We start from the raw sequence: 12,128 nt of genomic DNA, 5'->3' as shown, positions 1-12,128 counted from the left end.
TGAAGGTGTGCGTGCAATATACCGGCGGGCCAGATCTAATAGTGATTAGAAATTATCCTGCGGGCCGAAATTAAATCCACCAAGGGCCTGATTTGGCCCCCGGGCCTTGAGTTTGACACATGTGCTCTAACGTATTTCTGATAGGAAGTATTCATACTTCTACTTAAGTAAAGTGCTTCTCCCAAAACTGCTAGTTGCCATTTTTGGGAAAATCACTCTCTTATTTTAAACAATTACCCATAAAAGGTTGCTAAGCAAAGAGACAACATGGACTGTTTAAAATGCCCCAAATTCCAGATACACTTTAGTGTGTGAGAACATCCCAGCCTCTTTTAGGATTGATTGAGGGTATTTTTTTTTTGCAAGAGGAGGAGGAGGAGGAGGGGATTTGTCTCCTTGAAGTTGGCGCATAAAACTGAACTCCCCCACCCCCTTATAAGGCATTTCCCCACAGCGTTGGGAGGGGGGATGCAGGATATTCTCACAGGATGTGATGGCTGGACGGCGGTGAACACAGTCAGCTGAGAGGAGGGTCGGTGTGTGAGTGTGTGTGTGTGGTGTGTGTGTGTGGGTGTGTGTGTGAGGCTTGCGGTGTTTCACTTGGTCACAATCGATCAGACAGTGAGTGGGTGTGTGTGTGTGTGTGTGTGCGGAGGATGTGAGATCAACATGGTCAGCAGGCTCTGTGAAGACTAGAGATCATCTGAAAGTGAGGTAACGTTCAACTCTATAAAAACACTTAAAGCATGTTGGAGGACTGAGGGAGCAGATGTGTGCATGGCTTCAAAATAATAATGAAATATTTATTACTTTACTTAAAATACATGAATTTAGCATTTTAAAAGGACTCATACATACTGCATCAATCTCTAAACTAAGGTAACGTACATTGGTCTTATCAGCTAGTAGTTTGCATCAGATTTTACATTAAAAACACATGAGATTTCAAAATAAAAGCTCAGTTTCTTTAAGTACTTCTTCCACTACAGGTTAATGTTGGGATGGTTTCTCTGAAAAAGTAGTAGACTATAGACAATTGCTTAAGAACTGTAACATCTACTTCGTCAGATTTGTCAAGCTTGTGGCATTTGATTATTTCTCTAACAAATGTTTTAAACTTGAACGTTTTGAAAAAAATGTTGTATACAAAGTTAAGTTAATGTGTGCATGGCTAACACATACTAAAACAAATAACACTACAGCAATGTTTAAACTAAACTTCAACCCTGCATTCAAACTAAAAACAAAGCAGTCTTATCCGTTACTTGTTACAGTAGATTTCATGTTAACATGTGTGGAATTTCAAAGTAAAAGCTCGGTTTTCTTTTAAATAAGTAAAGTACTTCTTCCACCACCAGTTGCCAGTGTTGTGATCACATCAGCTCAAAGTGAGGTCATATTTAACCCAACAAAAAAGATTATTTAGAAAAAGACTTGTTGTTGTTGCATGTTTTACTTGTTGGAAGACTTGACTGTGGGAGGAGATGTGTGCATGGTTACAGAATATGGAGAAAAAAGTACTTTTGACTTAAGTAAAAACACCAAATCTAACACCTACATCCCGGAGTCAATCTCAAATTAGGTAAAAGTATAGAAATATTATCTGTTACTTGTTTGCAGAAGATTTTACATAAAAAACAAACGGAATTTAAAAATAAAATCTCATATTTTTTACTAATGGCCAACAAATGCTTTTAAAATGTAAGAAAGAGTGTCTGTTTTTTTGTGTGTATTATATATACAGTCTATGGCAGCTACACACCTTAACAAACATCACATGAGAGCAATGTGATGAGGATCTTTATGAATTTACACTTGCAGGGTTTCAGCAGCTCTGTGCCGTTAAATGAGAGTTTAGGAAAAATGTTACATGAATTCAACTTAACTTCGTTACTTTTAACACTCAATTTAACCAGTTGTGTAAACAAATATACCAAGAGCATTTTCCTCGTGTAGTTTGTCATTGTGAATCCAACAAGTGTAATAATGAGGCTTTAAAGGGGACCTATCATGCAAAATGCACTTTTTGATGTCTTTTATACATAAAGATGTGTCCCCGGTGCGTCGGGGAACTCACGCAGCGTCAGAAAATAAAACCCTCTCTCTTTTCCTCCGTACCCACATCTTTTAAAAACGGGGGTACAACGAGCGGATACAGATTTGCGTCCGATATGACGTAATTTTGGATGGTGAACCCACAGAGAGTTGCTATCAGAAACAATGCCTGACGTGTTTTGGACGTAATCTCGTCTTTGTTTACATTAGCTAGCCTCGCTAACACTCAGAGCTAACCTCTACTGGAGAGCACATGTGTTTAAAAAGCAGGAAATAAAAAAAGGANCACACACACACACACCCCACACACACACACACACACACACACACACACACACACACACACACACACACACACACACACACACACACACACACACCACACACACATACACTCATGCTGTAGTCACTGGAGCGAGGGAGAGAGAGGGGAGGGGATAATGCCATCCTAGCCTTCAAGTTTCTTTGATTGACTAAGAAAATTTGAAACTGTCATGCAAATACCACCCAAGACGACCATTTTCACATCCCGCCATCCGCTTTCATTATCTGTTTAAGGAACTTCTAAAGCCTTGAAGACTGTTTTCTGAAAAGGTAAGGCACATTCTAACTATTTCAAACTGAAAAAGTTCATGTTCAGTCAAAATATTTTGAATACAAAGTCATTTGAGAGACAATTAAGACATGTGAACGCAAGATGAATTAGTTTGAAAAGCTTATATTTGGCCTCACGTCTACTATAAACATCACTTGGTTGGTTTTGAGGAACATAATCTAACATTTGAATGTGCATCCATGTCAAATATCACTTTATCCATCCAGCAGTATCGGTCCGTGTTTTTATTAAGAGTTGACAGGAAGCTGTTGCAAAGAGAGGATATGTGGAACACAGATACACAGGAAATAATAGCCTTTATTTGCTTGTGTTCATTTAGATAGGGGAAAACAAAACAAAAGTCTGTCTAGCTACAAACAACACAGTTAATAAACGCCTGTTAATAATGTCAGCACGGGGTCAGATATCCTGAGGAACAGCCGTCACATTTCTCTCCTTTTCAAAAGAAAGAAACTCCCTAGAGATTCTCAAAAAGCTGATTTGCTTGTCAGTGTCAAAAGTAAACACAAAAATAACTTTAAGGCTTAGTCAACGCGCAAAAAGGGGAAGTGGTGAAGTGGTGTCTTTCCGATGCACAGTTCTGTAAACTGAAAAGCAGCAACTTCAAACATAGTTCTCAGCTTTCCAACACGTCTAGTGTGATTTTTAAAAACAAATACTTATTGTTGTTGTGTCCAGCAGAACGTCCATGGAGCTTTTACGCAAGTACCTCTGGTTGTGGGTGATTCTTGGGAGTATTTCTGTGTCTTTGCTCATCGCCGTCGTCTTCTTCTGCATCAACCAATGGTTATCAAGACAAGGTGGGTGATATGTATCAGACATGGCATCATTTTGCACTTCAAAACCTCCTTTTTTGCCTTTTATTATACGATAACAACAAGTTGATTTTTATTTAATGAGCGTTTATTCAATTGTTTTCCTCTTTATCAGATATAATCCAGATGTTCTCAGATATTTTTTCTTCAGAAGCAGAAGTGTAAGTTTAAAATATTAAACGCTGCCTAAAATGCCAAGGACACTCTGTAAATAAAAAGTAAACAATTAATGGAATAATCAAACAATCATGAAATCAATCGACTAATTAACCTATCATTAAGGCACTGAAATATTTAATTTCTCAATCAAGACATCAAGTCACTGAGTCATCAATAATTAATTAAGTAGTCAGGTAATCAATTAATTACGAGAGTGCTAATTAAAAATCCCATTTTAGCGTTTTAAAGTTGAAGTCGATCAAAGTGGAGCTAATTTTAACATTTTCTTCGGATAGTTTGATTAATGTGCTGTTTATACATTTCCATATGGTTAAAGTAGCCTAAATAAAGCAGATCAATAATAAAGTAAAGTCATATTTACAGTATAAGTACAGTGTTTCACTCTTAATTGGAAGTTTAATACTTGTAAATGTGTTTTGCCAGCATAAAAACATGCTTACAAAGCTCTGTTCAAAAAGATTTGACAAATAAAAGTTACATTTATATTAAAAACAAGTTTGCAAAAGACATACGTTTCACTTTTGATATTGTTAACTACCTGTTTTTTTTGTTTACTGAAAAACCGATATGTAATAAGTGGAATTTAAAACCCATGACAGGAAGAGAAACCAAACCCTTAAGAAAGAACCTGGTATTGCAAAGCAGAAGGAAAACTATAAAAATTGAATGAAATGCTATTATTACTGTAATGGTGGATTTCATCAGCCTGACTTTAATAACCCCTGAACAGAAACCAGCTGATTTTAGGATGTGGATAAACACAGAGCAAATAAAGCAGGAAGAATATAACTGAGAATTATTAGAGAGGATTGTTCATAATAAAACCATGAATACTTTAAGAATTTTGCAAAATTGTTATAGGTTTCCTCATGTCCTACTGAGAGCTACAAGTAAATAAAGAACCAAACAAATACAAGGCACATAAAGGCTATGGACAGAAAATAAAAGCATACAACTAGGTAGTGACATACTATAGCTCAGACTGACTCGTAAGAGAGGGAAAAGAGGTGGGTCTTTAGGCGGGACTTAAAAGCTTCAAGAGTGGGCGACAATTTGACATGAGGGGGCAGGTCGTTCCAGAGCCTGGCTGCTACCGCTGAGAAGGCTCGGTCTCCCCTGGTCTTTGTCCTGGTTTTAGGGGCTACCAGCCGCAGCTGATCAGCCGACCTCAAAGCCCTTGAGGGGGTGTACACCTGTAAGAGGACGGAGATGTACTCTGGGGCCAGACCATCATGTGATTTAAAAACAAACCATAGAAACTTAAAATTAACTCTAAAATGGACAGGAAGCCAATGGAGGCTATAATACATACAAGCTATACAAAATAAATAAGAGTAAACATAAATAATGTAAAAATCAATGATTGGAGGTTAAGGCAGCAGTGGCTCAGTCTGTAGGGACTTGGTCTTGGAACCGAAGGGTCGCTGGTTCACGTCCCGATCGGACCACAAAACATAATATGGAGTGAGCTGGTATTTGGAGAGCTGCCAGTTCACCTCCAAGGCCACTGCCGAGGTGCCCTTGAGCAAGGCANACAAAACATAATATGGAGTGAGCTGGTAGCTGGAGCGGTGCCAGTTCACCTCCAAGGCCCTCAAGGCACCTAACCTCGAAACTGTTCCCTTGGCGCTGGGTATCTGGCAGCCTCTCTGCTCTGCCACTTCTCCTATCTGCATGTGGTTGTGTGTGTGCATGTATATCCTCCCCTGCGTGTGTAATGTGTGTAAACACAACAGAGTGGGGAAAGAAATGTCCCTGTAAGGGATGAATAAAGTATATCTTCTTAACAATGAAAAGACAGATGAAATGAAAAGTATTTAATTTCCTTTGAAAATTAAGAAGAGCCTGCCATTCTTATATCCTTGGGCAGTGAGTTCATTAAAAAGCATTTACATTTTATTAAAGATTGATCATTTTCAATGTGAGTAAATCTAACTGCGTGTCCTTTTTATTTTTCCACAGGCAGACACAGAATCACACAGCTTCACAGGAACAAGTCTGACTTAACTATCAAGTAATGTACATTTTATTTACTTAATATCTTTCATATTTGATATTAAATTCATGTATTGTTCAAAGTAAGATCTTTGTAAACTGTAAACGAGAAAGATTTACATTACATAAGACACAGCTATCATCTTTCTTGACGAGAGTTAGAATAGAAAATTGATACCAAACTTAAATCTGTCTTTTAAATATGATGCAGTTAGCTTAGCTTAGCATAAGCAATGGAAACAGATGGGAACAGCTAGCCTGGCTCTAGCCAAATCTTAGAATGTATTTTATTTTATTGAATTTTTATTTATTTTTCTCAATTTCATTTTAATTTATTGTATTTTATTATATTATATATATATATATATATTTTTTAAATGTATCTGGAATAAACCGATTAATCTTCCACCCCATGAATGCAGCATTCATGCTAAACTAAGCTAACCCAGCTGTAGCTTCACATTTAATATAACCACATGTGAGTGGTATCAATCTTCTCGTCTAACTCCCTGCAAGAACATGATTAAGCTTATTCACTGAAATGTGGAACTGTTTATTTTATGTCACAGTTTTAAAGAAAAATGCAGTTTCGTTTTCTTTAATTCTCAGAAGCAACAAATACCAGCTTGAGACGCCGCCTTTACCTCCTCGGACACAGTTTCTCATAGCAGGCAAGACAAATCCTTCCTTCTTCTTCTTTAAACCGCACGTCTTCTACTCATTTTTTACACCACATTGTAACAATGGCCGTACAAAACCTCATTACATGTCATCCCATCTACCATTTGACAATAACCCACTGTCTTATCTGTGGCACGACATGCATTTGTCTTGACAAAACCAAACCACTGGTGACAGTTCAATTATCATAAAGGGCTGTGAAAATATCTTCTTTTTTCTCAAGCTTTTTTTCTCCAAAGCCCCAAGAACTAAACTCAGATCCCAAACATAACCACAGATATTGCATAACTGAACCAGTTTGAGAAAGATGTGTAGACAAAGTACCGTAAAGCCATTTAAAGAGTAAAATTAGACCAAAATATATATTTTTTTAAAGCAACATGTGGGTGGATGCAATGCAATGTAATGTAATGTAATGTAATGTAATGTAATGGATACACAGCAGCTTTAAAGGACTATTAGTCAACTTTTGATGCATTTTTGAAAATCATTAACTACCAGCTATCTTTAAAAATACATGAGTCATTTTCTTCCACGAAAAAGTCTATTTGCTGTATTTATTTTTACGAAAATAATCAGTTATTTTTGGGTTTAAACTTGATATAGTATCAGTGTGTATATATGTTTTTTTATATTTTTTGTTGGTTTTTGCATTTTAGCCTATTTGCTTAGTTTATTAGATGTTTTATTTTATGGAAATATTGGAAGAAATTCAATCAATGTACACAATAAAATAATTACAATGGTGCCCATCAGACTTCCGCAAATCATATTTACATAACACTAATAATCAGTATCTTTATCCATACCGTTATTTACATACAAACTAATAGTATGACCTCTTTGGCCTGACAATTACTGCTGCAATCAACTACCAAACTACTACATACATATATTATAACTTTGCAATATAAAAAGAAAGCTGGCATAATTTGAAATATGTTGTTTCAGAGGCCCAAAGCTATGAAAATCTGGCTGACGAACACGACTATGAGGAGGCCGAGCCTGTGTGCCAGGTGGCCATGCCCAAATGCCAGGTGGCCATGCCCAAATGCCAGGTGGCCATGCCCAAATGCCAGGAGTCCAAGCCTGTGTACCAGGTGACCACGTCCAAATGCCAGGAGTCCAAGCCTGTGTACCAGGTGACCACGTCCAAATGCCAGGAGTCCACGCCTGTGTACCAGGTGACCACGTCCAAATGCCAGGAGTCCACGCCTGTGTACCAGGTGACCATGCCCAAATACCAGGAGGCCATGTCCGATTACGAGGAGGCGTCGGACGGATACGAGGAGGCGTTGCCCGATTACGAGAATCGAACAGCTGAACCGTTCGACTATGTACAGGTGGAGGCTGAGGTGAGGATTCTTCCTCCACCTTACAGGAAAACAGATGAAGAAACAGACGATGCGTCCACTGAGGACTACGACGACATCGATGATGAAGACGATGGTGAAGAGGATTATGACGACTTGGGATAAAATGGCGTTTAAAGGGGAGAGAATATCCTTTTTAAATAATGACTTTTAATTGGACTTTTTTACTTTCATATCTGTACCCTGCTGAGCAGAGAGATCAGAACAAAGGTACTTTGACTGTGGTATTATTAATATTATCCATGTTTTTTCAGAAAATAAGAGGCTATTGTGGCTGGAGGCATTAGCTCAGCATAAAGGCTAAAAGTAGAGGGGAAACCGCTAGCCTGGCTTTGCACGACATGTTATATCTACATGGAAACATATACTCTATAGATAGCTCCATTGTTGTCCAGAAACTATTGAAAACACACAAATGGCCTGCACTGTTTTTGCAAAGAAAATAAGAGAGATGTATCTATTTAATGTGTGATTTTAAAGACTAGAGATGCAAAGATTATAAATAAAGTTTACTGTACATTGTATTCCTGAGATTGTTGTTTTTAGAATATTGGTCTCATATGCTAAACACAAAGCTTTTTAGCAAGAAAACAATAAGCATAGGTTAGCATAGCTTAATGGTTGAAATTGCACGGAAAGCAGCTAGCCTGTCTTGGCAAAATAGTTTATTTTTGATTCATGTTTCTTAATCCACTGCGGGAAAAAAAGTGTAATAAACATGGGGACAATGCCTCCAGATATACCATCAGCATAGCAGAAGACAGAAGTTGTCTCTCCTCTGGGTTTTAAACCTTTTCTCCTGCATGAGAAAACAATGCATAGACCTCTGGACCACCAATGTGATTTTAATATATTGGACGCCCAACCAACATTACAGTAATAACTGTAAGGTTACAAATAAAGGAAATAAGGAATGTTCAGTAAAATGTAATTTGAAAATAACTCAAGACAGATGTAGTGCACTAAAAAGTGAAATATTTATATCTGAGATCTAGTAGAGTACAAGTATAGAGTATGAAAAAACTCTAAAGTCCAAGTACTTTCAAATTGTATTGAAATTGAGAAATGGTATATCCCCGGATTGAAAATACCCCCTACTGTACTCCAGATTTAAAGAGAGTTTGGAGGAGGGATAATATTGCAAAACCTTCTCCATGTCTGAATATGACACATTTCCTCAATCCACAATAAAGAGAAGGCGCCTTTTCCACTGCAACCAGAGTTTACGCATCTGACCGCCGTCTGCTAACAAATGCTGCAGCCGTCAGCAGAAGTGGAGCTGTGGGGAGAAAAAAGAACAAGAGTTAATTTCCTGAATGCTCAGGAGTCAAATGTGCTGTCATGCTGGTTAAAGTCAAAGTGTTGGGACCTAACAACATGAGATCAGTGGTGGAAAAAACTCTTACCTACCACTATCTATCTATCTGTCTATCTATCTATCTATCTATCTATCTATCTATCTATCTATCTATCTATCTATCTATCTATTATGGACAGACAACAAACAAAACAAAATAAGTGTCCACTCAGGAATTAAGATGTTTAGAAATGTGTAAAACGGTTGGGCTTTTTCAATTATGCAGTTTAATTATTTGTTTGTATAATGTCATGTCATAAAGAAAAGCAATACATACATTCTACATTTCTTCAGAGCATTGAGGCGGGAAGAAAAAATGTGTTTTATTTTGTAGACGTAGACCGGAAGTGTATTGGTTTACGTTCAGTTTTGGGCGCTTGACTATTCTTCTTCTGCTGCTGTATGCAGGCAGATCGCATTCCGATGTGAGCGAAATGTAACCACCGCTGTGCGGACTTCATGTTTCCTAAAACCGTTTCCTGACGCTTATTTGAAGGAATAAAAAGGAATAAAATGTCCACTTTGAAGGAGGCAAACACGTGTCCTGACGGGTACAGGGCTTTAAGCACCAGTGAGCTGCAGGAGCTTTTACAAAACGACGAGAAAATGGACCAAATCCTTCGACTCAATGAAAAGGTAAGGAGGATCTGTTCCCCCTACAAGAGACAAAGTAGCATAAGGAATGTGCGCTGTTTTAATGCTTCATTACACATCTGCTTTTTTACTTACACATGCTCTTACATGCATTGTCTGTACCCTTTTTTTCGTGGCTGGAAATTAGGGTTTAGGTCATTTTTTTCTTTAATGTGCAGTGTGTAAATCCGCTTTGTGGCTCATCATCGATTGTCTGCGTGGCGAGTGGTCGGATTTCCAATTCCTTTTTTATGAATGAACCCAGGTCCCCCTAATATCTGCGGTGAATTATTAGTTACTGAATCAAAGACAAAACACAAAATGGTTTGATTTATATGATTTATATCTTACCCCAACAGTATTATGGTGCAGGAAGCATCGCCTGGAGGTGTTGAAGACCCCCTTCTTTCCGCGGAACTCCTCTTAAAAAATCAGCCAATTGAGTGTTTCTTGTCCATTACACAACTTATACATTAGGGAAAAGATTGCTTAAGAGCTTATTATAGTTATTTGTAGTTACTATTGAATTCGGCTTTACTTTAGTATATAAAGAAATACATGTTTTAGTAGAATTTCAACTTTACGCTCTGCCCTCTTCCCAAGATACATTGGTGATCAGAGGCGAATTCAGAATAAAAGTGTACTTTTATTTCGTAACATTTAGTATTGATGTATGTATTATTGATTTATGTGGTTTATTCAATTGATTGTTTTATATCACAAGATTATCGTGCAGGAAGTATCATATGGAGGTGTTAAAGACCCCCAGATGCGCCCCTGTTTGGTTTGAGTCTTTACGCAGATCTCCTCCTTTTTAAATCAGGCAATTAAGTGTTTTTCATCCATTAGAGGACTTGCCCATAAGGTAAAAGATAACTTAAGATAATAAAAGAGTTATTAGTAGTTACTACTGAATTCGGCTCTAATTAAGTTTTTAAAGAAATACATCTTTTAATAGAAATTCAACTTTTCCAACTGGTCGCCCTCAGTCCTTTTCCCGAAAGATACATACAAGACAGAGGTAATTCTGTAATTCTGATTTAAATTGTACTTCGACTTCATAAAATAGACTATTGATGTGTTGGATTAAAGCCGAATTAAGCAGTTGCTTCATGACAATAAAGAAAACCTGAATACTTTTTCTTTCACGAGTGTAGCTAAGAGTATAAACATGTGAAATAAAAAAATACCCTATTTTTAAAGGGGTTTCCACGTGTCTTGCTGTCCATGTCAAGAGGCACGTTCCTCTGCTACATGATGACCTTCCTGAAGTGAAGTCATACTAAATATCTCTCTCAGTAACACACACACACACACACACACACACACACACACACACACACACACACACGGAACTCCTCTTACAAATCTGGAAATTAAGTGTTTGTCATTCGTTAGAGGGCTTGCACTTAATGTAAATGATGACACGAGTACATACAACTGTTTATACTATATATATATATACACACACACACACACACACACACACACACACACACACACACACACACAAGGTGTAACAATGGTTCCCAAACTTTCCTTTGGGCCCCATTTTGATTTGGTTTGACTTGGAGGGGGTGCTCAAACAGAAAAGAGTCTCAGCAAGGATTCAACATGCTTTAGAAATGCATGTCTTTCACAGCTATGGGTGGATTATTGATAACAATGCATGCAGTCAAACATAACCTGGGAGGTATTGTCATCGTCATACATGTTCTCAGTGGGATTGTGCACTGCAGGATGTTAAATAATTAAGAAATTCAACAATTGATATTGCTGGACCTCCCACTGTGAGAACCACATTTACATTGCTCTCTTCAGCTATACTTCTCTTTGATTTAGTACAGTACAGTTTGTCTTCTGCTAGGGGTCACACATTTTGAACGAGAACAAAAGATAGTTTGGTGGCAATGGGAAGTATTAGTGGGAGATTATGGGTGTTGTTGTTGCTGTCATTGTAACATCTACAGCTTATCAGGAGCTGAATTATCCGCAGATGTCTCCCACTGTGCAACATAAATGGAACATGTCGTTAAAACTGGTAAAAACACGAAATGACACAATTTCACGTTAAAAAAAAACTGTCCTTTGAGTCTGTCTGATAACTCAATATCCAACTATTGTCCAAAAAGATCAAAATCTTGGATAAAAAATGCCAGAAAAACTGTTAAAAAGGGGAATTTATTACATTTTTTGCCAACAACCACAACATTGACACATTTTCAAATTGGATAAAACAGCATTACTAACAGACAAGTGAAACAGAACAATACATCGATTACAATTTCGGATTTCTCTAGGTTTGAACGTCGTTTAAATACATTTAAAATGCATAACACAGGCCTCGTAATTCTTAGTCTTTTTAATGCAGTTAACTTACCATTTTTAAGACGCCAAAAGCTGAATGTCTTGTGACTTTTTTT

The 12,128-nt window shown here is 37.5% G+C and overlaps 1 protein-coding gene across 6 annotated transcripts; it reads left to right on the top strand.

Annotated features, from left to right (window-relative positions):
• The first annotated feature begins 2,557 nt into the window (after positions 1 to 2,557).
• Positions 2,558 to 8,217, top strand: scimp (SLP adaptor and CSK interacting membrane protein). Of its 6 annotated transcripts, none has more exons than XM_010770246.1 (5): positions 2,558 to 2,649; positions 3,353 to 3,471; positions 5,629 to 5,680; positions 6,271 to 6,332; positions 7,294 to 8,194. In XM_010770246.1, the coding sequence occupies exons 2-5, from the start codon at positions 3,360 to 3,362 to the stop codon at positions 7,818 to 7,820; spliced, it is 753 nt and encodes a 250-aa protein (XP_010768548.1). In that variant the 5' UTR covers positions 2,558 to 2,649; positions 3,353 to 3,359; the 3' UTR covers positions 7,821 to 8,194. The 6 variants fall into 6 exon arrangements, with proteins under 6 accessions (XP_010768548.1, XP_010768540.1, XP_010768571.1 ...); XM_010770238.1 differs by having other exon boundaries at positions 3,350 to 3,471; XM_010770269.1 differs by lacking the exon at positions 2,558 to 2,649 and having other exon boundaries at positions 3,255 to 3,471; positions 7,294 to 7,379; positions 7,464 to 8,194.
• The last annotated feature ends 3,911 nt before the right edge of the window (positions 8,218 to 12,128 follow it).

Source organism: Notothenia coriiceps, unplaced genomic scaffold (assembly GCF_000735185.1).
Source record: "Notothenia coriiceps isolate Sejong01 unplaced genomic scaffold, NC01 NC01_scaffold00000339, whole genome shotgun sequence".
NCBI classification, from domain to species: domain Eukaryota; kingdom Metazoa; phylum Chordata; class Actinopteri; order Perciformes; family Nototheniidae; genus Notothenia; species Notothenia coriiceps.
The sequence above is the reverse complement of the archived record's forward strand: the minus strand, read 5'-3'. Positions and strand labels throughout refer to the sequence as shown.

Coding starts and splice junctions, on each gene's coding strand:
- scimp (XM_010770232.1), top strand. CDS start 3,360: ATGGAGCTTTTACGCAAGTACCTCTGGTTGTGGGTGATTCTTGGGAGT. Junction 3,472..5,628: donor CCAATGGTTATCAAGACAAG/GTGGGTGATATG, acceptor ATTTTTCCACAG/GCAGACACAGAATCACACAG. Junction 5,681..6,270: donor AAGTCTGACTTAACTATCAA/GTAATGTACATT, acceptor TTTAATTCTCAG/AAGCAACAAATACCAGCTTG.